General features: G+C 47.4%; 1 protein-coding gene across 2 annotated transcripts in view; it reads left to right on the forward strand.

Moving 5' to 3' along the window:
* The window catches only part of PIGQ (phosphatidylinositol glycan anchor biosynthesis class Q), a 31,242-nt gene extending 6,303 nt beyond the window's left edge, over positions 1-24,939 (forward strand). For both annotated transcript variants that reach the window (XM_042864372.1, XM_042864374.1), the window contains exons 3-11: positions 1,249-1,380; positions 2,553-2,673; positions 8,224-8,350; positions 9,306-9,459; positions 12,359-12,470; positions 14,153-14,233; positions 15,178-15,292; positions 19,227-19,288; positions 24,392-24,939. In XM_042864372.1, coding sequence (XP_042720306.1) covers positions 1,249-1,380; positions 2,553-2,673; positions 8,224-8,350; positions 9,306-9,459; positions 12,359-12,470; positions 14,153-14,233; positions 15,178-15,292; positions 19,227-19,288; positions 24,392-24,544 — 1,057 coding nt within the window. In that variant the 3' untranslated portion in view covers positions 24,545-24,939. The remainder of the gene's footprint in view (positions 1-1,248; positions 1,381-2,552; positions 2,674-8,223; positions 8,351-9,305; positions 9,460-12,358; positions 12,471-14,152; positions 14,234-15,177; positions 15,293-19,226; positions 19,289-24,391) is intronic.
* The last annotated feature ends 306 nt before the right edge of the window (positions 24,940-25,245 follow it).

The raw sequence follows: 25,245 nt of genomic DNA on the forward strand, positions 1-25,245 counted from the left end.
AGGAAAAGGAAAAGGAAAAGGAAAAGGAAAAGGAAAAGGAAAAGGAAAAGGAAAAGGAAAAGGAAAAGGAAAAGGAAAAGGAAAAGGAAAAGGAAAAGGAAAAGGAAAAGGAAAAGGAAAAGGAAAAGGAAAAGGAAAAGGAAAGATCCACAGCCTATGTGGGTCTGCAGAGGTCTCTGAGGTGGGCAGCACAGGTGCCCATGCTGCATCTCTCCTGTATGGAGCTCTTTTCTCCATCACTTTAGATGAAGTAAGTCAGCTGAACAACAGTGCATTCATTTGTCTCTAAGGTGGGAGGCTGAGAAGGAGAGCTGAGTAACTCTCAAGTTAAAAAGAATGATTCACAGTATGCTGCGTGCATTTTGGAATCAATGCCTGAAAGTTGAATGGGGAGGGGGAAGAGGGTTTCAGCACTGTTTGTTGAAGTGAGGAACCTTGCATGAAGTGTGGACAAAAGGGCTTGGGAAGTGTGAGGAGGAAAGGTAGAGCAACCGTACCGAAGCCAAGCAGGATTTGGAACCAGCTGTAATGCTGCCATTTGTGTAAAATGTACCAGCAGGCAGAGGCTGGTCCTGGAGGCCTCTGCTGCCATGCTGCGGGCTGATTTCCTCCCAGAGGGGCCAGGGGAGGCATGCAGACGTTCATGGAAGTCTCCGGGCCTCACTCACTAATGGTCCCAACAGCTGTCCAATTTCATAGGGGAAGCAGAATCCCAGGAATAATTTCAGCATTTGGAAGGAATGTAAACCGGGGGAGCGTGCCAGCACAGTGCAAGTGAGTGGGTGAAAGAGGTAACTGAAAGTGGAGATGGATTTCTAGTGAGTGAAATGACCGTTGTGGGCAGGAAAGAAGTGATCCCGATTATATCAGCATCAGTTTATTCCCCACAGCAGCCGTGGTGCTTTGTGTCACTGCACCACTGCTGGGCACTCTCTGACAGTTTGTCTCTGACAAACCTGTATCCCCTGTGTCATTCTGGGCTGTGCAAATCAAATTGTTCCTTCTTTTGTGCATTGTGTGGCAACGAAGATAACTGAGCATCATCTAGTGCATTGCTTCTCAGTCAAAGAAAAAAACAACACGTGAGTATTGCCTCCCCTCTGAGCCTGAAGTGGATGTTGACGTTGAGTATGTCAGTGCTGTTTCTGGTTACACAACCTTCACTTTACACTAAATGTTTTGCATGGAGCTTGTACAAACAGTATGCGGGCAGAAGGCAAAGGGGATGTTCCTGTTGTGTTTCTGCAGGGTTCTGAAGTTTTGGCCTTTCTCTTTCTTGTGGAGCAAACTCTCAACCTGTGAGCAGCTGGGCCACCGCCTGCAGCACCTCCAGGTCATCAGCAGCAGCAAGAAGGCTCAAAACCAGACCCAGCTAATGAGGTATGGAATGCACACAATGACACATTATGGCCCCGTCTCCTTTGGAGAACCCAAACTGTGGATCCTGCGCCTGCCACAGGGCTCTGAGACTGGCCTGGCTGACAGAACAACACTGCAGGATCCTTGCTGTTCCATGTCGTGCTACCTACCTTGCTTGCTCTGCTCCTTGGTACTTTGCAGATATCTTCCCTGTTCTCTCTTTTATCCTGCCTATGTGTTTTGTCAGGCGTGGGCTTTTTTCTTCTGGGAAGGACGGCTGGGATCTTGCCCACAGAAAGCCTGTACTGCACCCTTGTGGATACTGCCTTGCTGTCAGTACTTCCACAAGCTCGTTGCTTGCATGCATGCTGCCAAGGTTAACCAAAAGCTGCCATCGGTATTCAGCAGCGCTTTCCAAAAGAGCAGAAAGGTTTAGTTGCTGCCCTCTTTTGCCTGCTCCTTTCATGCAGTAACTGGAGATCAGAGGCTCCAAAAGCAGTGAGGAAGTCAGTGTGACAAAAAGCAAACGTGCAGTGCAGTGAGTGGAACAGGAGAGGCGGGGATCTGACACAGATACTGAATGTGCTATGGCAGTTACATAGCGAGTCTTGTTCTGGGTGGTTCTCTGAGCCTGGGGAAATGGACTACCAGAGAACACTCAGATTAGCAGATTTGAAGATGTAATTGTGGTTGTTTAGCCTGAAGAACTCACGTAATAGGATTTCCTTCAGACCCACTAGCAGTCAGGGGCAGTTCTGCAGCCCTGCTGGAGTTGCTTACATGCCCATGGATGCAACTGATTGCATTGACTGCAACTGATCTTTTGGAAAGCCATCTGATCTCCATGGGGATCCTCCAAGTGCTGGTGCCCTTGGGATTGTGGAATTCCCACTGAGTATACATGTACACCTTGTCCAACATTCTGCTTTGTAGCTTCAGCCCTGCTATTCACTTCCCTTGCTAAAAGAGGTTTCATGGTGTGGCATGCTCAGAGTGGCTCGGTGTTCAGCCACAGAAGTAGCAGCAGGTCAGTGAAAGTCAAAATATGTCTGTACCATGTTTCTTTCCTAAGTTGTCCTAGTGTCCCTGGGACAAGAGAGGTAGCATGTAAGTGAAGCCAACAGCTGCCATTGAAACCTTAGGTGCTGTCCTTCCTTTTGCTCTAACGTTGTTTCTTTTTATCCTGCATGCAGGAAAGCCAACATCTTTGTCTCTCTGCTGATTGATGTGGCTCTGGGGATACTGCTAATGTCCTGGCTGTACAGAAAGAACCAGATCGGTCACCTTGCTGACACTCTCATCCCTGTGGCTGATGTAAGTATGGCCGGAGCCATTCCTCTCTCACCTTCTCTGGGTCCTGACCACCTCTTGGTGCCTGGGGTGGCTGTAAGGAGGCACTGCCTTACACACAAGGATTTCAGAGAGTCTGGTCCGAAGTCATGTAAATTGGGTCTCCTCAAGAACAGTGAAATCTTCAAATCAAGCCTGCTGGGCTGCTCAAAAGGAACACAGCTCTGCTTTGAGTGTGCAGTGAATAGTAATTAGATGCTTACTGGAGGGCTGTTCTAGTTCCCAAAGTAACAATTATGGCTTGGGCCAAGTTGGAGTGGTTATCAAGTTCACAGAAGTATCCTCAAGCTGTTGCTTTATGGGGCATTTGGTAAAAACCAGCTGTAACCTGCATTGAGTCTGATAAACTACTGAAAAGTCAAACTTGATAAGCATGCAAGTGTGCCAGTGAAGAGGAAAATTATGGGGAAATCCAAAGGCATTAGCTAGACAGGATGCAAACACCTGAAATCCTAAGAATTCTGATGTGCAGATGGTAAACCAGAAAAACTTGCTGTGTCCTGTGCTCTTCTCAGACATAACTCTTCTTGCCCGCTGAGATCCCTCAGCATCAGCATAAATTCACAAAGAACGAGCATGACTCACGCTATCCTGCTTTTCTGGTGGCTTGCTTTAAGTGCATCACTCCAATATATCTGTTTAGTGGCAGTAAGGAACAGATAATGCACTTCAGAGGCTGGAGGCCAGACTATTAATCTAAAGTTAGCTCTGATTTTAGAGCTTCTGTGTCTTGGGAATACATGTGTAGCTAGGGTCAAGCATGGCCATAGAGCTGCACAGCTTAATACTTTCTCTGCCCGCTTTTCCTACACTTCTGGGAGAGGTTGTGGATCTTTCCATTGGTTTTTCTGGCAGCTGGAGGTCATCATCTTTGCTCTTTCTCCAGCAAAGTGGGACATTCCAGGGAGGAATTTTATTCTGATTAGAGAATTCCATCAGCAGTTTCTTTTTTGCTACTTGTCCTGTCTTTCTTGGGAGGAGATCGTAGTTCCCTCAACAACGATCTGTTTGGTCCATGTCTAACACTCTTGTTGTCACAAGCCACATGTCTCTGATCATTCTCATGCACACTGTGCTTCCAGAGAGTGTGTGTGGAGTGTGTCTGGAGATCCAGCATAGCTGTGGGTCATGTTACTGCTATTTCTGCTATTTGTTGTAGCCAAACTTTAGAGGATTGCACATTTTAGGGATTGATGCAGACCATATTCAGCAGCAGTGATGGGGTATGAAGGACATTTCTTCTGCAACACGTTTGCTCCTGAGCTACTTGAGCTATAAACTAAAGATCTTCTTTACATCTTATTCCTAAATCTTCAGGTTTTTCAGCTTACCTTACAGATATTTCAGTTGAAAAAGCTTAAGTTCTCTAAAGCTCTCCTTGTGGGATTACTGCAAGTGTCCAGCTCTCAAAAATCTGATTTCTTAACAAGTCTGCAAGGAAGTGGCTCTTGGCAGCATTCCTGTTTGCACAGGTGGCTCCAGGAGGGGTTCCATCTGCCCAGTGTCTTTGGCAGATGGGCTCTCTCTGTGCTCAAGGTGTATCTGATCCCAGCACCTGGCCTGGACGGGCTTGCTTGTGAGAGTTGCTCATTCTTTCCTCTCTCAGAAGTTTAGCTCATCTGTCACTGTGCATAAATATCGTAACGTCACTTATTTTCATCAAGCCTTCTACACCTGTAGACCTCATTACCTCAGTATCACCAGGAGCTGCTTACTTACTTGCCTGGAAGTTCACTCCCCTTTGTATGGGTGGCTGGCAGTCCGTTTGTGCCTCCATCACCAAGCTTATCATTTCAGGCCACTTAACTCCTCTTACTTTCCAGCCTCGCTTTCTCCTTCCAAACGTATTAGATTGTGGACATAAAATCACTTGGAGTTCTTTTCCTGCCTTTGGTGGGCATTGATTTATGTGCATTATGTGCAGGCCTTAAAAAATGCAGTTCTGAGCAATCCCAAAATATACCAATGACTTCAACATGTGGTATGCAAGCCAGCACCACTTCTTTTCCAGCATGACAGCAAAATCTCCCCTTAGCCATCCAACAGTAGGTTTCCATTTTGCTGCTGAGTGTCCATCTGGTACACATTATTCCCATCACTTGAGCTTTCTCAAGTGCTTATGTGTTGCCAAGTTCAGCAATGCTAACTTTCCCATGTGCAGAAGGAGTTACTTTTCCCTTTTTCTTCCCTGATGCTCTTTGCTGTTCTGCTTTTGGTGAGGCCCGGACCTGCTGATGATATTGACCTTCTTACATCTCTGGATATGTTAGTAAACAGAACGTGGGATAGATAGATAGATATTAATAATCATGTCATAATATGGTACAGCTTTTTTTTTTTTTTTAACCTTATGGCTTTGATTGATTTTAATCTTGACAAAATATAATCTAAACCCTTATTGGTTTCACTGATATTAATATTGACAAACCTTCAGCTGTCTGGGGGTTGGAAACGGTGCACTTCTTTTTTTTCCTAGTCCTAGACCTTTCCATCTCAGGGAAGAAACAGATGCACGTTGGTTATTTTGACTCTCAACAACTGCCAGGCTCACAAGCCCAGCCTGCTGACGTGAAGATGGAGCCATGTTCCTTAGCCATCATTCGTCAGGCCCTGATACAATGCTTTCCAAATCAGCACTTTGCTAGCAATTGACTGCAGCTCCCACTTTTCACAGCTTGATGAGCTGTGCTGTGCTGACTGTAATAACAAGTTGCTTTTGTTGGTAACTGAAGCAGATGTGATTCAGACACCTAGGGAGTAACCGGGGTGTAGCTGCATGCAATAGAAAGGGCTGATTTTGGAGCAGGCTTTCAAAACCAAGCATGGAAAATGCAAACGCTCTTCTCTTTGTGGGTGCCCTCACAACTCCTCCTTCCTCTCCCTCCCACCAGGCTTCCCATCAGCAGTCCCAGTTTTTGCCTTCCACAAAAATACCCAATTCAAAGTACTTCGTTTTTCTGGATTTAAATTGAAGAACAGCTTACAAACCCTCTTTCTCTTTCTCCTCCTTCGCTTCTTGCATCCCGACTGATCTCTCTTTTCCTTAAGCTGTAATCTCCTTGAAACATGTAAATATTTATCGTAGATCTTGCCTCCAAAGGTATTGCTGGGGCTTAGAGATAATTGGATGTGAGTTCCTGTTCAGTTCTGTTCTGTAATCCATAAACAAAGCCAGCAGAGAGGATGCAGCCTGGAAAATATTCTTAGATGTTAATTGGTGAAATCACAGGTAGGTGCCCGGTGGGGAGTGCCTGGGCTCAGCTTGCTCTGCCTTGCACTAGATGCTCCACTCAGGAAGCTTATGCTGCACTTTCCAGTGCCCACAGAGCCCCTCTCCAGTGGGCTGCATGTCTTTCTCCATCCATATCACACTGCCATCGGACACCACGTGTGGAGACAAACAAGAAAAGCGTGGCTGCAAAGGAAATATTCCCACAGCCACCTCATCTGAGCCGTGTTAGCTGTGGTCTCTGCTTTGGTGACGTCCTTACCCTCCTTTATGAAACCACTTCCATGTAATTCACTGTTCCTCTTTTATTAATACTGGTCACATTCAGTATGCATGACTGCAACGAGAGGATTAGGCTCCCAGTCACCTTTTCTTGTTCTGCTTGCTATTGATCAGTCCTAAAATATCCAGCTGCAAAACAGCTTGCAAGGTTATGCTTTAGGGCTGTGTTTGGAGATGCTCTGCCCAGCTAAATAGCAGGAGGCTTGGGCACCTTCCCAAGCTACGTGCCACTGTCAGAATTTAGTGGCACCTCTGGAACTGGAAACCTCCAGAAGCATTCAGTGCTGGAAAACAAGCCTTGCTGCTGAAGGACTGCTTTCAAGCATTTAAATATTTCATTAAAATCCTCAAATGCTTTTTCTAAGTTACAAATCCAACGCTTTAAATATTAAAGCCAGTCTATTTATAAAGCAGCTAACGGTGCTCTGCATGGAGGTAAGATCTGTGGGGTCAAATCAGTTCCGACTCGCAGGGAGATGTTGGGACAGAGGGAAAGTGAATGAAATAAATAGGCAGTCCTGCTAGTAAGGGGAAATTGGGATAGATTGGAGGTAGAGCTCTGAATTTTACACTACACTAAGAGTAAATGAGCACAAACCCATATTGCAGTGATCCAGTTGGTTAATAAAATGGAATTGGTCCTTGGAAAACATTTCCCCTGGGAAGGTAGGAAGGTAGGCTGCGGCACATCTGCTTCAGGTCTTGATTCTGATGCATGTGCACAGTTTGCACTGAAGCTCATGTGGGCCTGGTTATATTTGGGATTTTCAGAGGTGGAATTTCATTCACAGTCTCTGTGGAACAGTGTGCGAGGCCCCTTCTTCCAGGTGTGTTCCCATCTGCTTGCTGGAGGTTACTGTTCTCAGCCTGGTGAATGAACTTCACCATTTATTTCAGTGTAGGTGGGTCATTCAGGCACACATTGCTGGGAAGGAACAGCATCTTCTGCCCTGCCTACTGCAGGCAAAGTAGTGTAGGACAGAGAGAAAGTCCATCAATAATTTGGTCATAGAATCACAGAATGGCCTGGGTTGCAAAGGTCCACAGTGCTCATCCAGTTCCAACCCCTGCTGTGTGCAGGTCGCCAACCAGCAGCCCAGGCTGCCCAGAGCCACATCCAGCCTGGCCTTGAATGCCTGCAGGGATGGGGCATCCACAGCCTCCTTGGGCAACCTGTTCCAGTGCCTCACCACCCTCTGGGGGAAAAACTTCCTCCTCATATCCAACCTAAACCTCCCCTGTCTCAGTTTAAAATCATTCCCCCTTGTCCTACCACTGTCCACCCTTGTAAACAGGTATTAAATCACCAGAAAGAGCGAGTCAAAGCCTTCAGTGATGTGGGAATGAACTCCATCAGCTTTGTTCTCAATGACTGAGGGCTTCTTTTTCCCTAGGATGCCAGGGACACTGTGTTTCATCTTGCCTAATGCCCCACAGGGTAGAAGGAAATCTGTTTATACTGAACCATGTTTACGTATTTGTGTTTTCTATTCTGCTGTACACACACAGTTTATTCCGTTGAAAAATCACCTGTTTTGTCCATGAGCACACTCCGTGCTGCCCCCTTTTAATTCCCAACTGCTTTCCCCATGGTTGGATTACTCCCTCAGTTCTGACTTTTCAGTTGTCTGCTGAATGAAGTTGGTTTGTGCTCCAGCATTGGCCATGGATTTCAAGAACACCACGAATCCACACTGTGAGTCTACCAGCCGTGGCCATGAGCAAACACAAGTTCATGCTGCCAGCACTGGAACCATTTAAGCAGTTCAGCTTCCTCTCTGCTGTTATGTTCATGTTCAGTAAAAACTCATTTGCTAATAAAGGTGCCTTCCTAAGGTAAGTCGTTGTCTACAGAGCAGCCGTTTGGGTTTTTTTGCCCACTGCTTTGAAGGATGTGGTGAGAATACTTGGTGGAGGGCATCAGGTTCCATACACTGGACCTGTTTGGTGTGATGGACATCTTTTATCTCAGGTTGTTTCCGTGCTTGTTTCTGTGTTTGCAGCGTGTAGCTGAAGAGCTGCAGGACCTGCTCCAGTGGCTGATGGGAGCACCAGCTGGACTGAAAATGAACCGAGCTTTGGATCAGGTGCTGGGTCGGTTCTTCCTTTACCACATCCACCTCTGGATTAGTAAGTGCAATTGTTCAACATTTCAGCCTCCCTTTTCATCTCTTCCCTCCTAAGTGCTTAATGTTTGCCTAGAGGTGAATAATGAATCAAAATGCACTGTTGCAAGTACAGACTTGTCTGTGAGTCTTCCTGCTGTGGGAACTCAAGCCAGAGCTGGATTCCCACACAAGGAAGTCATGCATATGAAATAAAGTGCTTGTCCTGATGTTTTGCAAGAAGTGCAAGTCGCAGTGGACCTCGCTTACTTGGTGCCATTAGCATTAAGTGTCCAAGAGAAGGTTTTAGGTCTTATGCCAGCTCTGCCCTCTAAGTGGCATTTGATCAGAAGGAGAAGTGTGCTCTCTGGATGCAAATGCAAACCTGCCCTACCACTGACTTGCTACACAGATTTTAGAGCTCTTCTCTATGTATTCCTTCCTTGAAGTAACACGCCCCAGTTATTCTTGATAAATGTCTTGATGAAGGAGAATAGTTATGATGGGAACAAACTCCTTAGATATTATATTGACTTTGCTCCACATCAGTGATGAAAGACACTGTATGTCTCCAGATTTTTATTTTGCAGAATTCATTTGCCATGGTTTTTTGTGGGAATAGGAAGAGAAGGGAGATGGCTTCAGTAAAGCTTGACTTGCGTGGTTAAAAATATGATTAGAACTGAATGCAGATCTAAAGAAGTAAATCCTGTATGGAGCAAGGTGACTGCTCTGTTGAAGCTGATTCTGTCCTTACATAGCTGCTATACTTGCATGTAAGCCTAGGGGGAAAGAGCTTTTGCTGGCTCTCCTAAGCAGAAAATGGCCATCCAAAGGAATTTTCCAGTGGTTTGGTGGCTATGATTTCTGGAGCAGTGTTTGAACAGGGGGGAGAAATGGGACAAAGGGAAAATGAGGCTTTTGAAAGTGTGAGCGGGGAAGATGCCTCACTGAAATCTTGACACTGCAATGTTCACTAGGTTACATTCACCTGATGTCCCCATTCATCGAGATGATCCTGTGGTATGTTGGTCTGTCAGCTTGTCTGGGTCTGACCGTGGCTCTCTGCATCCTCTCTGACATCATTGCACTTCTGACCTTCCACATCTACTGCTTCTATGTCTATGGAGCAAGGTGAGTTAGTCTTCTTGGTTGTCTTGCGTGTGTTTGTAGTCAAAGCAAGAACCTTTGACTCCAAGATGGAGTCAATAATACAAGTCAGCTACAAGATGGACCCTCAAAATGCAGAAAGCAAACAGCAGGTGCTGGGGATACACGGGGCTGCTGTGGCTTGATTCCTCACCAAGGAATCCACAAAACTTACAAGTTGATATACTGGAATCTGTGAGACAATTAGCACTCTGATCCCAAGCCCAGTGTCATATTGGTGGCATTCAATCCTAGCGTAGTACTCCTGAATTCACACTTGAAGGCAGCAGTTAATTTATTGCATTTTTAATGCATGTAGAAATGATAGTCACAGCAGTGCAAACAATCTGCCTTTTGATTCTTTTGTATCTTTAAATATTGACTTGTGATTGTGACCTGGAAAAATAAAACTGTGATAGGTGGAGGGCAAGTTCACCCTAACCTTTCACGGTACGTTTCAGTGGCACCCTGCTCAGTTCAGAACAGGAGAGGAGGAGGAGAAATGAACCCTTGTTCTTCTGGAGAGGCCCACAAGTCTCTGCCTCTGCCTGGCTTCAGGGATTCCAGTCTGCATCATGGGTGGCAGCTCTGGGGCTGCAGCATGGCTGTGCCACCATCCTGGTGGCATTTTCTGGATATACTGCAGGGCCCCGCTGCCTGAAAGCAGGACAGAGGCTGTGAGGAAGCATGTGGGAGTGCAGAGGACTTTTGGGGCATGCCTTGTGCTGGGCACGTTGGAATTACTGTGCCTGCTAACATGCTTTGTTCCTGCCTTCCATTAACAAGTGCTGCAGCAAAGCATCACACAGACCACTGAAAAGGAGCTGCTTTTGCCAAGATGAGAGAGAAAGTAATGAGTAGGGGAACCTTTGGCTGATAAAGTGCAGAACTGCCATCATTCCTCTGCAGGCTGTGAGCAGAGGCCTTCATGTTGCAAACAACAGAAGAAATGGTAGAACTTGAGTTACAGCCAGCTTAGGGAATGGTTGTATTGAGATACAATTTATGAGTTGGTGCTGTTGTGAGTGTAGGACTTGCACCTGAGATCAGTACTGTTGGTAACACAGAGGTTCTTCTCAGCAGGAGAAAAAGGGATTTCCTGCTTTTAGGAGGAAGTTTTTCACCAGAGGGTGGTGAGGCACTGGCACAGGTTGCCCAAGGAGGCTGTGGATGCCCCATCCCTGCAGGCATTCAAGGCCAGGCTGGATGTGGCTCTGGGCAGCCTGGGCTGCTGGTTGGTGACCTGCACACAGCAGGGGGTTGGAACTGGATGAGCTTTGTGGTCCTTTTCCACCCAGGGCATTCCGTGATTCTCTGACTCCATGATTCCATGAACAGCTCCAGTTTTCTGGAATTTCTGTTTGGGCTGTGAGGAGTGGTCTTGGTTCCTTCTGCTTGTGAGTGGAAACAGGAAAAGCATTTTCTCTGCTGATTGCTTTCCTGTTGTGAGCTGCAGGGAGCCAGTCTACCAGGCTGGGCTGTGTTAGAAGTGTGGAACAGCTATATGTTATCTCACTGCTGGCACCCAGCTGTCCCTGCTGTGTCAGCTGCCCCTATGGAGAGTCAGGACGAGGTACTGCTCACCCACATCAGCACAATCACCACAACACCTTGCCTTCCTGCAGCTGGAGGAACAAATTGCTGGGTTGGGTGCTGGTGAAGTCTGAGCACCCACCCACAATAGACTTTCCAGTGAAACAAGAGCTGGCATGTGTGCACAGGCAGCAGCAAAGGTGGGGCAGGTGCTCCATCAGGTCCACCTGCATGGTGTCAAAGCAGGGTATGTGGGTGAGAGGCAGGAGCCATGGATGGTGTGCAGCAGCAAGCTGGAGGAGTCTGCTGGGAACCCTCTGGCCTGGAGATGAGTGCACTGAGCCGTGCAGTCTGGGCACCTGCCTCATCCTTGAAGCAGCCAGTGTTCCTCAGACCAAATTCTTCTCTGGGATAAGACTCCTTGCCACTGCTTTCACAATGCCATCTTGAAGCCTGAGCAGCCTTGGTGCTTTGTGTAGGCTAGTTGACCAGTCTGGCTGCTGTAGGTCAGGCTCTCCCAAGCTCTGTTCTGCTCTGTAGATTGGGTCTCCCTTACTTACATTCCTGCTCTCTGAGGCTCTTTGTCCCTCTTTTCCCTTCCAGGGACTCTTTCTTCCTTTGTGTTGTTCTGTAGGTGTCTCTACTTCTCACCTGTCATCACCTCAGGCCTCTCACCATTGCCGTTTCCTCAGGTAGTTCCAAGTGTCATAGCACCAAGTTACTAAAGCCATGGGAAGGGATTCAGTAGAGATGCCAGCAGCCATTTAGTTGATCTTTTCCCACTCTTATGGATGAAGGTGCAGTGCTCCATTCCTCCCCCTCACCTCAGTGCTTCAGAGGCAAAAGTAAATGGTGCTGACGCAAGCACAAGCAAAAAGGCCTTGGATGCTTCTGCCATGGAAAAGGGTGGAGTGAAGGGAAGAGAGGAAATCTGAAGAAACAGAGGTGGGCTATAGGGAAAAAACTTGCAGCTCCTGCTGCAGGGAGGGTGGTAGCAATGGCTGCTCATAGCGGCCACCTCCAGCAGAACTTGGCACTTTGGGTATGCCAACCTCTTCATCACCAAGAGCAGGGAATCAGCCTGGCTGTAGCCATGGGGCATGGCACAGTGGTTGCCCCACAGTTGTCCAGAACTGCCTGCAGCAGCCTTCCTTGCCTGTACCAGGGGGCAGCCCCAGTTGGTTGACTGAGCAATGAACATTTTATCTGCATCGTTCTCGGGTTGATTTCTTTTGCCAACCCGAGTTCTGTGACATCAGTAAGCGGGTGGGCACGGGGTGTCATGATGACAGCTGCTTTGTGTTGCTGAGGAGCTCACAGCTCTGATGTGTGGCATCTTCTCTTTGCTCAGACTCTACTGCCTGAAGATCTACGGCCTGTCGTCTCTCTGGCGTTTGTTCCGTGGGAAGAAGTGGAACGTCCTCCGGCAGCGGGTGGATTCCTGCTCCTATGACTTGGACCAGGTAGTGCTGCAGCATCAGGGCTTGCTGCAGGCAGGCAGGTGATCCTGGCTGCTTTGGTTACAGAGGCTGCGGATTGGACTCGGTGATTCTTGTGGGTCCCTTCCAACCTGGGGCATCCTTTGGCTATGTGACTCCTGGGTTTGCAGCACTCCATGCTTCCCTGTGTGCCCTGTGGCAAGTGCTGGGTGCCCACCGTGCTCTGGGGGTGCTGGAGATGCTCTCAGCACAGAGTAGACATGGGGGAGGAAGGCAGTGCTCAGCAGTGTTGCCATAGGAACAGGCTTGGCTTGCCAGTGCTGCTATGAAAAAGCCCCCCTTCATTCACATTAAGCTGGAGCCTGGTGGCCCACACTTTCTCACTCAAACAGCAGAGGCAGTTGTTGGGTTTTTTTTTGTCAGATGCTGTAACCTCTTATGAAATCCTCCAACGCCATAGGAAGGCTGGGCAGAGCCATAGGAAGGCTGGGCCACACCTACTGTTGCAAACATCACTGAAATAATAAAGTGATGTTTGGTGACCCCCAGGTGCCTCTCTGTGTTCAGCAGATGAGCTCTGGCTTCTCACACCACCGCAGCAGAAGGTTTTCTCTTTTCCTTGGTGATGGAAAAGTCAGAGTGTCTGTCAGGACGATGGTTTACGTCAGGCTCTCCCTGTGTGCTCTGAGGAGGGTTGGTTTGGCCCTCCTGGCTCTATCCTGCTGCTCACGGGAGCTGTGTTGTTGGTCTGGGTGGGATGAGACACTCAGAGCTGACCTTAAAAGTCTTCAGAAGACGTTAAGGAACTGCATGGAGTGACAGAGGAGGGGAGAAACAGCGGCTGTGAAGGGGATGGGTCAGGTTGTCATCTATGTCTGCTTCTGTGCATGAAGCTGAGCCATCAATCCACCTCTGCAACAGGGCTGTTTTGTTCTGTAACACATCGTGGCCGTGTTCTCTTCCTGCAGTGCCCCCTGGTCCTGTGTCCTCCCAGTCACCAGAACAGAGAATTGAAGAGTTGGGTCTCTATTTATCATAAATCTGTATTTCTCTGTTGGTTTCAGTTGAAATTAGTTTGGCTTATGCCAGCTGGGCCAACCTGACACTAAAATAACCAGTTCCATGGGCAGTGGAGCTAATGACATCTGCTTTCCTATGGATTTTTCTTATTCCTCTCAAAATATCACATCATCCTGCCCAGTCACTGTCTTCTTTTTCTCCCAGTTACCTACTGAGAGCAAGAGCCTTGATGTCCTTTGACCGGCCAGTTGCTGCCCATTGAAAGACTTACAGCCCAATTCTCCCAAACCAAGGAAGAACAAAAAAGTCTGTAGATTTCCCTACCCAGTTTCTACTTCTTTGCAACTTTCCCAGTAAAATACAGACCAATGGTTTTAAAACTCACAGAGGCAGGGCATGGTTGAACAGTGTAATCATAGAAGCTTTGCTTCCTAAGGAAGCCAGCCTAAAATAGGAAATCTTGAGCATTGTTCATAAAGGAACAAATGCTTTCAGGATCTTTTCAAACAGTCATGTAAAAGGCCCGAAAAGAGAATAATTACTGAAAATATTAGCAGAATTATTCACGTAGGGAATTTAAAAGAAAGTGTTAAGAGTCTTGCAAACTCTCTGCTTCAGCATTTCCTATTACTTTTATTTTGTTTTGCCATTGTTCTGCTGATGATTTTGTTTCTTTTTTCCCCTAGTTATTTATTGGCACGTTGCTGTTTACCATCCTGCTGTTCCTTCTGCCTACAACTGCACTGTACTATTTGGTGTTTACCCTGGTAAGATTTAACCCTTGAAGGCAGCTGTTTCCTGAGATATATGGATATATAAGGGTGTCTTAGTCATTTACTGTCATCCACAAGGAAAACACAAGATTTGTGTGAGTGTCCAGGAGGAGCTGTCACACAGCCCATGCAGACCAAGTAAGACCAGGGTACGTGGCTGTGTTTCTCCAGAGGGAATTCCCAGCAAACGCAGGGCAGCAGGACACGCTGTTCCCCTGTCTTTCCCTCAGAAGTCATTTCAGTCTTTCCATCCCACGTCTCCAGTTTGATCCAGAACAGCTTCTTCAAGGAGTTAACCTGCTGTGTTAAATGCTCTCCACCAGGCTTTACTAAGAGGGTTAGACTTCCTTCTTTTTCTTTCTCCAATATGACCAGTCCTGTCCATGGCCTGCCTGGAGCAGTATTTTCCACATGCAGTGGCCTTCACACAGGATTTCAATATCTTTTATGAGCCCTCTCTTCTGAGATGGGCTTGACAGCAAAAATAAATGCAGTCTGACAAAAGGAGCCTTAGTCAGCACAATGCTAAGCAGGAAGCTCATTTCTGACTGCTTGGCTCTTGCTTAAATGCTCTACGTGGGGTTTCTTCAGACAGAAATAAAGCATTTTAGCTCACTGCTGGGAAGAGAAATTTGCATTCTCTGATGCAGGGTGATGGAGTTCAGTGGAACTGTGAGCATGAAATCTCCCTTTTTGACTGTGCCTGCTGAAAGGGGAATTGCTCTTGTGTCCTTATGGCTCACAGCATCTACAAACATGAGGCTTTGCTACAGTTAGACCCTTAAGAAACCTTATACAGGCACTGGATACCCAGCACTGTTAGACTTTTTAAGCTCACCTCAGGAGAGTTCAGCTTATGCACAATGTCAGAGTGCAGGCCAACTCCTGAGTTTGCAGGGCTGGTATCTCGTGCTGCTTACTGAGCTGTTTCTCTTTAGCTCCGTTTGCTGGTGGTGATTGTGCAAGGCCTGATCCACTTGCTGGTTGACCTGATTGACTCTCTGCCTCTTTACTCAGTCATCCTTCGGTTGTGCAGATCCTACAGACTGGCAGGTAAGTCCCTCAGCGCTTCCATATGCACAAGTTCAGGGTTTTTGCATTATGCATTTTGTCTTGGTGCAATTGATAGCTTCTGAATAGAAAATTCAGAGGGCTGGGAAGTGGCCCAGAGCATAAGCCATGCGGTTGTCCATGCACTTAACTAGCTGCTGCAAGGAGCTGGATGTCAGTGGAAAGGCATTTGATGCTGAATCAGAATCAGAAGCGCCCTTACAAAGCCTGTGATAAATAAAAGTGACACCCAAGCAAACACCATTTAAATCAATTCATTTATTTTTTATTCCTGTTACAGCATACTAGATCAGGTAAAACTTCTGTTAACACTGGGGTTTTTGGCTGTGAAACAAATTGCAAAAGTACTTGGAAAGTCATAAAGAATGTGAATCAATGGAGCTCCAGTTCTGTGCTGACTTGGTTAACTGGAGTCCTGCACTGAGATGTTTGGGTCAGATTCAGAGTTCTGGCCAGGTTTTCAGATCATCATTCCCTCTTTGAGATTAACCTGTCACCATTTCGGAGCTATTTGTTGTTGTTTCCTTTTTGACAGTGATGAGCCACGATTAGTATCAGAGTAGAGGATCATTTGGAAGTGGGCTTAACTGTCAGTGGACGTGGTTAATCCAGTTAAAATCAAGCTGGTCTAAATCGTTGTCTCCCATCCAATATAAGAGCACACAGGAGGAATTTTAGAAGCAAGGAATTTGCTCATCACCAAACCAGGGCTACTCATCAAGAGCAGAGGAAGCTGCTGGGAGCTGCTGTCAGCTCTGTGTGCTGGAGTGGTGCCAGGTTTGACTCTGGGAAGGTAGAGCTGAGCCGTGTTACCAAGTCTGTTGCTCTTCCATGTGCGCTTTCAGCGTGTTCCTATCAATTTCCTGGCAGAAACTTCTTCACCCTTGAGGGCTGTCTTTGGAGAGCAGGAAATACTGCAGAAGGAAACTGATCCAACAGACAGCGAGTCGGAGGGCAGAAGGATATCTCATTGCACTGGGAGCTGTGAGGCTGTGTACTCCCATCAGTCTTGGGTTACTTCTCAGTTTTGTTCTACCCTCTGTGGAGTAATAAGCCTCTGCCCAGGCTGTGGATTCTCTGCTTGGCAGTTTGATAGCTGACTTCCATTGCTGGCTATTTGTTTGCTCCTCTTACACATTCTGTGAAAGCAAACGCTGCAGTACTCTGCTGCCTGCTCGATGAAGAGGTATCTCAGAGTTTCTGCAGCCTACGTTCCTGCTCTAGAATAAAAACATATCGTTGGAGTGGTGACAGATGGAGCAGTTGAATCAGATTCAAAGGACTTCAGAGAGTACGCGTTGCTTCATGTCCCCACTGCTGAGGTTTTGCTTCCCTTTTCAGACTCAGAAATCTTCTTGCGTGTGTTATGTATGGCATCTGATTATTTTGAGCACCATCAAGATAGTTCTACCAACGTGAATGGATAGCTTTTCCTATCAGCAAGGGTTTAAGTTCATCTCAGTTCAGTGCTGGCTTCCAAGTCTCTTGACTCAGCTTCTGAATTGACAAAATATTATATAGGTGAAGCCTGGGCCTGAATGGTTGGAAGATCCGTCCACACACCAGAAATGAAATCCGTATTTTGTTCCCTCTGTGCGGTGGGAAATACTTTGGATTGTAAAAAGTCGGTGCAAATACATCCACAGTGACAGCCTTTGTGCTCTGCCTGCCAGGTGTCAGCTGAAGGGATGCTCCTTGGCTGGGGTGGTTCACTGTGCTGGTGATACAGAGCCTCAAGGAAGGCACAGCAGTGAGGCCGGGGGGTCTCAGCCTGCCCGTGTCTGATAGCAGGCGGTCAGTTCATTTTCTCCATCCTCCTCTTGCCTGTTCACAAACTCTGGGGCAAACGCTGTCATTCTCAGCACGGTTCTGTCGTCATGATGTTCCCCCATAATTACTGCAACACGAACAGCCATCAGTGCGCTGTCGTGTGGAACAAAGCAAATGGAGCCGTGTCCTGACCTCTCGTGCTGATGGTGATGCCTGTGTACAAAAACGTGCCCAACCCCGAGCTTTGGAGTTGGCTGGCAATGACAGAAGGCTGAGGTTTCTTTGCTGCTGGAGTGATTTGGAGTTTTCCCCGTCTTCCTGCTTCATCTCTTAAGTGAACTGCTCAGATTTCTGAGTGTTGTGGTACTCTGTAGGTCATTCTAAAATAAATTTGTTTGTATTTTCTTATAAAGTTAAGAACTGAAGACTTTTGAACAGTTAAATAACCTGTTCCAGAGATTACTAGCTTGCATCTGTGAAAGAGCAGCATGTGACTGTGACTTAGAGAAACAGCATTTGCTGATCTAATGGCCTGATGTTAGCACAAGGCTCCAGAGTGCTGCATCACCCACCTTGCAAGGCCAGTGCCTGTTTGGTTGTATCTCTGACAAGCTGCCTGCTTGAAAAGATTTGGGGATGTCTCTGATGCTTTCTGGTAGCCAGAACTCAATGAATCCCTTTGAAGACGTTTTCACTTCCAGCACATCTGCTCTGCTCAAGACCCAGCATACTCAGACTTCTTTTGGAAGCCATTGGAGGAGTCCATGTTCCAATGTAACCCAGCAATAAACAGATAATCCCTTCCTGCCTTGTACAAAAAAGGGCTGCATGATTTGGGAAGAGCTCTTTACTGGGCAAGAGTGTTCTCTCCCAAAAGGAAGAATGAACGATGTAATATCCATTAATTCAAAGCTAAGGGAAAAGAGAAACTGTTTTGGTTTTTAAATGTGTAAGAGCCATTTACACAGTGGCAGAGCCTGTAAAGATAAGAGTTTTATTTCTGTTTGTACTCCTGAGTTGCTGTTTGATCAGTGACAGATCACTTCATTACTCTGGCCCCATCTTCTCACCCATAGGAAGGAATAATAGGAAAGAAAAGAAGAAAAATGCCTCTCCAGCCCTAATTGTTACCATCCTTTGACATGTTGCATTAAATGTTCATGAGCGGGATGTCACCATTGGAACCCAGAATCTTTAAAGTATTGGGATTGTTTCGAGTCCAAGAGGGAATATGAAAGTGTCAGGTTTGATGGGGTTATTAGTGTGTTAAAAACATGAGTGCTGTGATTAATAGGCAGTGGTGGCTTTGAAATGTTCTGAATGCCTCTGGGCTGGCTGCTCTCCTTGCTCAGTCTGAAAGAGATTCGCACACGTGCTGCAGCCCCATGAGCACAAATCAAAGGTGATCCGTGCCTCTTGTTCACGTGAAGTTCCTGTTCTGATGGAAGTTTGGAACAGGCAAGGATTACTGCAGTCCGTCAGCAGCACTGCCTGCCTGATTTCTGGGCTTTGTGCTTTCTTCTGGACTGCAGTTGCAGCCTGGGACTCAGAGGGCTGATTTTAATGGAGCTCAGAGAAACACTGTTTGTCATTAGTCTCAAAGCCGTTCTGGGGGATATCTGTGCTTCCTGTTGAAAATTAGTAGGGGTTAACAATTCCAGAAAGGTGGAAGGCTGTTTCTGGAGCACTCAGCCAACAGCTGGTCAGCAAATCATAGAGTCACAGAATGCCCTGGGCTGCAAAGGCCCACAAAGCTCACCCAGTTCCAACCCCTGCTGTGTGCAGGTCGCCGACCAGCAGCCCAGGCTGCCCAGAGCCACATCCAACCTGGCCTTGAATGCCTGCATGGATGGGGCATCCACAGCCTCCTTGGGCAACCTGTGCCAGTGCCTCACCACCCTCTGGGGGAAAAACTTCCTCCTCATATCCAACCTCAATCTCCCCTGTCTCAGTTCAAAACCATTCCCCCTTGTCCTGTCACCATCCACCCTCACAAACAGCCATTCCCCCTCCTGTTTATACGCTCCCTTCAAGTACTGGAAGCCACAGTGAGGTTTCCCTGGAGCTTTCTCTTCTCTAAGCTAAACAAAATGGTGTGGGCCTTTCTCCAGCATGGATTTAGTTTTTGTGTTCTGTTTCTTTTCAGCTGGTGTGAAGTTCAGAGTCCTCGAGCAGCAGGATGGAAAACCTCTTCGACTCCTTATGCAGGTGAGCTGCGTGTGCTGGAGGAAAAGCCCTCCAGCTGACCCCCAGATCCTTTCTTTCCTCTTCTTGAGCTCTGAACTGGTCCCACAGCTTAGTGCCCTTTGCGTAAGGACCCGGCTTCAAGGATTGCATCTGTGAAATACTGAAACAAAGGAGGTGCTTTTGGCTGGCTTTCCACTCTTCTGAACTGCCTGCTGCTTTCTCATCTTCTAAGTGCCTTGGCTGACTCTTCTGTTTGGAGAAAATGCAGGATCTTGTGTGATGTGAAATGAAGTGGGAGAAATTTGAGAAACATGAAATACCATGTCAGTACTGCCACACTTCGTGGCTGCATGCAGCTGCACCTTAATAACTGCTGCACACTGAGATGAGCAGAAGAAGACACAGAATCACAGAATCACAGAATCACCCGGGTTGGAAGGGACCCCAAGGATCATGTAGTTCCAACCCCCCTGCCTAGCAGGGCCACCAAACATACACATTCAGATCAGGTTGCCCAGGACCCCATCCAACCTGGCCTTAAACACGTCCAAGGACGGGGCATCCACAACCTCCCTGGGCAGCCCGTTCCAGGGCCTAACCACTCTCCTAGTAAAGAACTTCCCCCTAACATCCAACCTAAATCTTCCCTCCTTCAACTTGGATCCATTTCCCCTAGTCCTGCTGTTATCAGCCCTTTTGAAGAGTTTACTCCCCTCCTGGGTGTAGGTTCCCTTCAGGTATTGATAGGCTGCAATGAGGTCACCCCGCAGCCTTCTCTTCTCCAGGCTGAACAAGCCCAACTCCCTCAGCCTGTCCTCATAGGGGAGGCGCTCCAGCCCCCTGATCATCTTAGTCGCCCTCCTCTGGACCCTTTCCAAAATCTCAATGTCTTTCTTGTACTGAGGGCTCCACACCTGGACACAGTATTCCAGATGGGGCCTCACAAGAGCCGAGTAGAGAGGGACAATCACCTCCCTGTCCCTGCTGGCCACCCCTCTCCTGATGGAGCCCAGGATCCCATTTGCCTTTCGAGCTGCCAGAGCGCACTGCTGGCTCATATTCAGTCTCTCGTCCATCAGGACCCCCAGGTCCTTCTCTGCCGAGCTGCTCTCAAGGACCGCTCCTCCCAGCCTGTACAGGTGCCTGGGGTTCTTCCGGCCCAAATGCAAAACCTTGCACTTTGCCATGTTGAACCTCATCAGGTTCACCCGAGCCCAGCCCTCCAGCCTGTCGAGGTCCCTCTGAATGGCATCCCTTCCTTCCACCGTATCAACCGCACCGCTCAGCTTGGTGTCGTCAGCAAACTTGCTGAGGGTGCACTCAATTCCCTCATCGATGTCATTAATAAAGATGTTAAAGAGCACCAGTCCCAAGACAGACCCTTGGGACCTGGACAGTCAGGCCCTGGAAAGACAGCTGGAAGCATCTGGAATGAAGGATGGTTAAGGGCTAGGGAAAGAGTTTCACTTCCAGATGTGTTGAAAAGCTGCAGTTGTAGCATGAGGCAGTCAGGGCAGGTGTGTGGATGGGACAAGAGAGGGAAGGGCCCCCTGTTCTCCTTAGTTGCCCTGTCAGGGCGCACAGGACAAGGCAACCTGTGCTTCTGTAGGACTGCATTTCCACGCTCTGTCACTGGAGATAAAAAATCAGTTTTCTTCTGCACAGAAGTGCTGTGATGGTAGCAAGGAGGTTGTTGTTAACGCTTTCAGGAGTGATTCTGTGAAACTCTCCCGACTTTGCCGTATTTCAGGGTCGCTGTTGTTGCTCTTTGCATCTTGGGAAGGAAGTCTGTGAGTCAGGAGATGGAATTACAGAAACCATTTGCACACTGGGAGAGTGTGTGGGAAGGAATTAACCGCGGCTTCCCAGATCTTTTGCTTTTTCCATCACAGGTCCAACCCCAGCCCCATTTTGGCATAGGTGAGCTCAGCACCGAGCTCACACATCATCCAGCAGCGATTCAGAAGGGAATCCCTCCTGCAGGTTCCTGCTGGGGCAAATTGAGTGCTTTTAAGGCATGCTGCTCCCACTTTGTTTCGGTAGGATGGCGGTGGGAGAACCAAAATCTGTCATTCTCCTTCCCCAAAAAACTCCATAAAAAGGAAGCGGTGGCCACGAGTGGTGAAGCAGAGGAGCAGCTGAGCAGTTTGGCAGCAGTGTGTTTGTGAGCCGAGGTGGATAGCTGCTCCAGAGGAAAAATAGCAGGGCTGAGATAGAGAGCAGAGGCAGTGAGTCATATGAATGCGATGAATTTTCCTATCTAGAATATAGCATAAGTCATCGTATCAAAAGGTGGAAGCGCTGGAGTGGATGTCGCTTTTGGCCTTCTGCTCAAGTAATAATGAGCACAGAGTTGGTAAAGGCACTTTTTTCTACTCCCTTTGCGGTGGTGGAAATGAAAAATGGGCTCCTGTCAGAAATTCTGCTGAATGTGCTGCTTTCTGATAGGTCTTTTGAGAGGGAAATCTAAGAAGCCTGCTTTTAAGTGACATGCTGAAATTCTGATCTGTGCTGCACGGTGGTTTTTCCCTTGTAGCAGTATCACGGTGGCCGTGTCCCCTCCCCATATGGCGGCCCTCTGATGCCATGTGTGATCAAAGTATGGTTACATGCATGCGACCATGCCTGCAGTAATTGAAGCTGCAGGTGACTGTTACAATCCAAGCTGCCCTTTGAGGCACTGGTAATGGATGAGAAATCAATAATGCTGGGTTTGAGCATTCGTGTTCAGCTTGTGGTTCAGCCAAGTAGTCACTCTTACATTTAAGGAATGCTGTCCAGGCACAGGCAGCTGGGGGTGATGCTCCCATTCCAAATGCTGCTTGATTTTCTCCATAGCTGACATAGCTGAGTGTTTTCATTAGTGTTTAAAAGTATTTGTTTCAGTCCACAAGAAGGATTTCTGGCGGCGTGGCTCAGCTCAGTGAGGACACATGGAGCGTTTAATTCATCTGTGTGCCTTCTGCCAGAAGTGTCATCCTTCAGAGCAATTGCTTTGAGAAGGGTTAAGCGAAAGAGGAAAGCAAAAGGGAGCAGCTCCCTTAGGAAACTAAGGATGCAGATGAGTATGATCAGGGCATAGCATAACTCTAAAGGACAGAAACTGCAAAAAAGGAAATCATGGTGCAGCTTCCCTAATAAGCAGTTGCCTTTCTTTTGCTCGTTTGTTTCCATTTATAATAGGAGAGACAAAATATCTTGCGCTGGGCTTACGTTACTTCTCAGCAGACGAATGGCATCACCTCCCTGCCCAGGGAAACATTGTGTGCATCCTTCCAGCCCACACAGCTGATAGCCAGAGGCGTCCTGTCCTCCTCCAACGGTGCTGTGCAGAGCTGAGGAAGCAGGCAGTGATCATTGCTCGAGTTTTACTGTGCTGGGGTTTTTTATTTATTTATTTTGTGTGCACATTTTGTTTTCTAATTGGGGAGAAAGGCATGGTTTCTTCTGCCTCCCTTCTTTCTCTCCTCCCTTCTTTCTCTCCTCCCTTCTTTCTCATCTGTTTTTCCTAATTGCCCACAGCCACAGTGCAGTGAGGTTGGTTATCGTGTTGAATAAATGCTGTGGTCCATCCCTGGCCATCAGGCTGTGTTTGAAATACAAGCTGCAGTAGTTTGGGTTGCCCATGTGTGAGCTCAGCTCTTGGGTTTTGGCTACAAACGTTCATTTGGGTGGAATTCAGCTTCCTGTGAATCTGTTTGGGTCACTGTCTCGCAGCTGGACCCTGTGCTGGGTCTGTTCATTGCCTTGCCCTGGCCTTCTTATAAACTTCACAGGGATGCTTCTGAGCACAAGCATTTTCCTCCTTCTGTTCTTTGAAACACATTTGATAAAGGTCTCTGAGACTAATTCTAAAGAACTCTTTGCTTAATCACTCTTTCTTGAAGCTCCATCTTTGCAGGCACCCATCGTTCATCCCTTCTCTCTATGAGCACAGGAGAGCTGAAGCAGGCTGGTGGCATAAGCAAACTCCCAGAAAACTGATCTTCATCAGTGGACAAAAGAAAAATTCAGCTTCTGGAACAGCAGTGTCTGTGTGTGTTTTTATTGCCCCTGTCCTTTCTGTGACTGCATTTTCCACCATGCATTCTCACCTCTTTCCTCAATCACGCAGCTGCTTGCTTGGTTCCAGCATACCTGGACCCTTTTGTAGAGGAGGGTTTCCTTCCATCTCTCTCCTCTGTCCGGTCTTCCCGAGGCTCTGTGTGTCTCCTTGCCTTGGCACCTCTCACAGTCTGACACCACTGTTACTATGTAATCATCTTCACTTTTCAGAGTCAGTCTACTGCTGTGCATCCTTCCCATGCATCTGAATTTGTCCAGACTGGCTCCTCTGCACCTCAGCTATCTCTCTGCCCCGAAAAATACTTCACTGGAATGAGAGTTTCCAAGATCTGATGTGTTCCCTTCTCCAGCTAACACATCTGTCTGACTGTCCCCATCATCCAAAGAACCAATACAGAAACTCTGCGACCTCAGTCAGAGGCTGTGAGCTTGCATAGGGACTCCAGGCAGATCCTTCTTGGGGCAGGGATTGAAGTTGCATTGAAAAGCTATGAATTCAGCCAAAGAGGTTTATTTTAAAATGATAGTGAGCAGCCCTGCCTGGTATTGCTTTGTATCCATCCTGTTCTGCTAGGACAGGATTCCATCAAGTGCTGAGAGAGATTCAGCTTAAAGAACAGCTGTGGAATGGGGGCTGGCACCTTAAAAAGGAAATTCTAACTGACACGTAATGGAGAAGTTGCTACAACTTTAGTGCATGCCCAAAGGAGTACTGGTGTGTGCAATGAAGCCCCCCATCTCTCCAGCCACTACAAGCTGCTAGTGCAACAAGGTGACAGTCCTGCCTCTCACTGTAAGGTGAGCAGCTCTCAAATCCTTCTGACATTTACATCTGCTGCTCTGCTTGAAAACTGTTCTAATAATACTGTTTGCCAGGCTTGGTTTGTTAACATTTCAGGGCTAAATAGCTTTAACTAGCAGGGAGGGAGTTTGACGTCTTCTGTAGCTGTGTGATGTTCTAACAGAGGCAGTGCTGCACAGAGCTTGCAATTACTGCCTCGTCTCCCTGTCCCTGCTTCAGGGCATTTTCACTGCTGCTGTCTCTCTTTCTTCTCATAGATCAACCCTCTATCATATGGCAATGTGGTACAGACATACAGGCTGCCAACCTACAGCTGTTACCCCAAGGATTCCTGGGCGTCCCTCTGCAAGAAGCTGTTCCTTGGAGAGCTGATCTACCCTTGGAAACACAAAGGAGAGAAACAGGAGTAAAAAAACAAGACAGAACAAAAAACAAAGCAACCACAAGAGCCAGGACTGCAAGACTTGTTTAGAAAAACATATTGATTCCTAATGCTTTTGGACCAAAGGTATCTCAGAGCCAGCAGCTGCTGGATCCTTTTAATTACATTTTGGTAACGTGGGAGGGGCTGAATTTTTGAAGACAAATATTTTTAAATATTATTCTTCAACTTTCCATTTCCCCTACCGTGTGTTTGAACTGGTTTGGTTTCCAAGCTGTTTCTTGTTAATGCAGTGTTCATCCTACCTGAGATGTCTGCCTGCTGGCACCAGGGGCTAATGATTATTTTTGGAGCAAAAGGTTAAACCCGCCAGTGCCTCATGGAACCAGCATTTAGTGTAATCAAGGAAGTACCTCCTGAACATTTGATGCTGTGTACATCTTGTTGTGAATTCACAGAGCCGTATTAAAAACAGCCCTTCTGGTGGTTCTAAATCACAGCGTTGAGGTGCGTTCCACCAAAGGATGTTCTGAACCTTTTATGCTTCGGCCTGCGATCGGAGCAGAGAGGAGCAGCTTTTGGTCACACGCTGAAGGCTGCACAGTGGGATTATTTGGGTTTGCAGGATGTTTGTTCTTTTCCTTTGCATCGGGCTTGGATGCAGCACCAGCATGGGTACTGAGCTTAGAAACAATGGTACTGCAGGCCCAGAAACAAAGGCTGCTGTTT

The sequence above is a fragment of the Lagopus leucura genome, unplaced genomic scaffold (assembly GCF_019238085.1).
Source record: "Lagopus leucura isolate 7727_CA_CO unplaced genomic scaffold, USGS_WTPT01 Super-Scaffold_760, whole genome shotgun sequence".
In the NCBI taxonomy this organism is placed as follows: domain Eukaryota; kingdom Metazoa; phylum Chordata; class Aves; order Galliformes; family Phasianidae; genus Lagopus; species Lagopus leucura.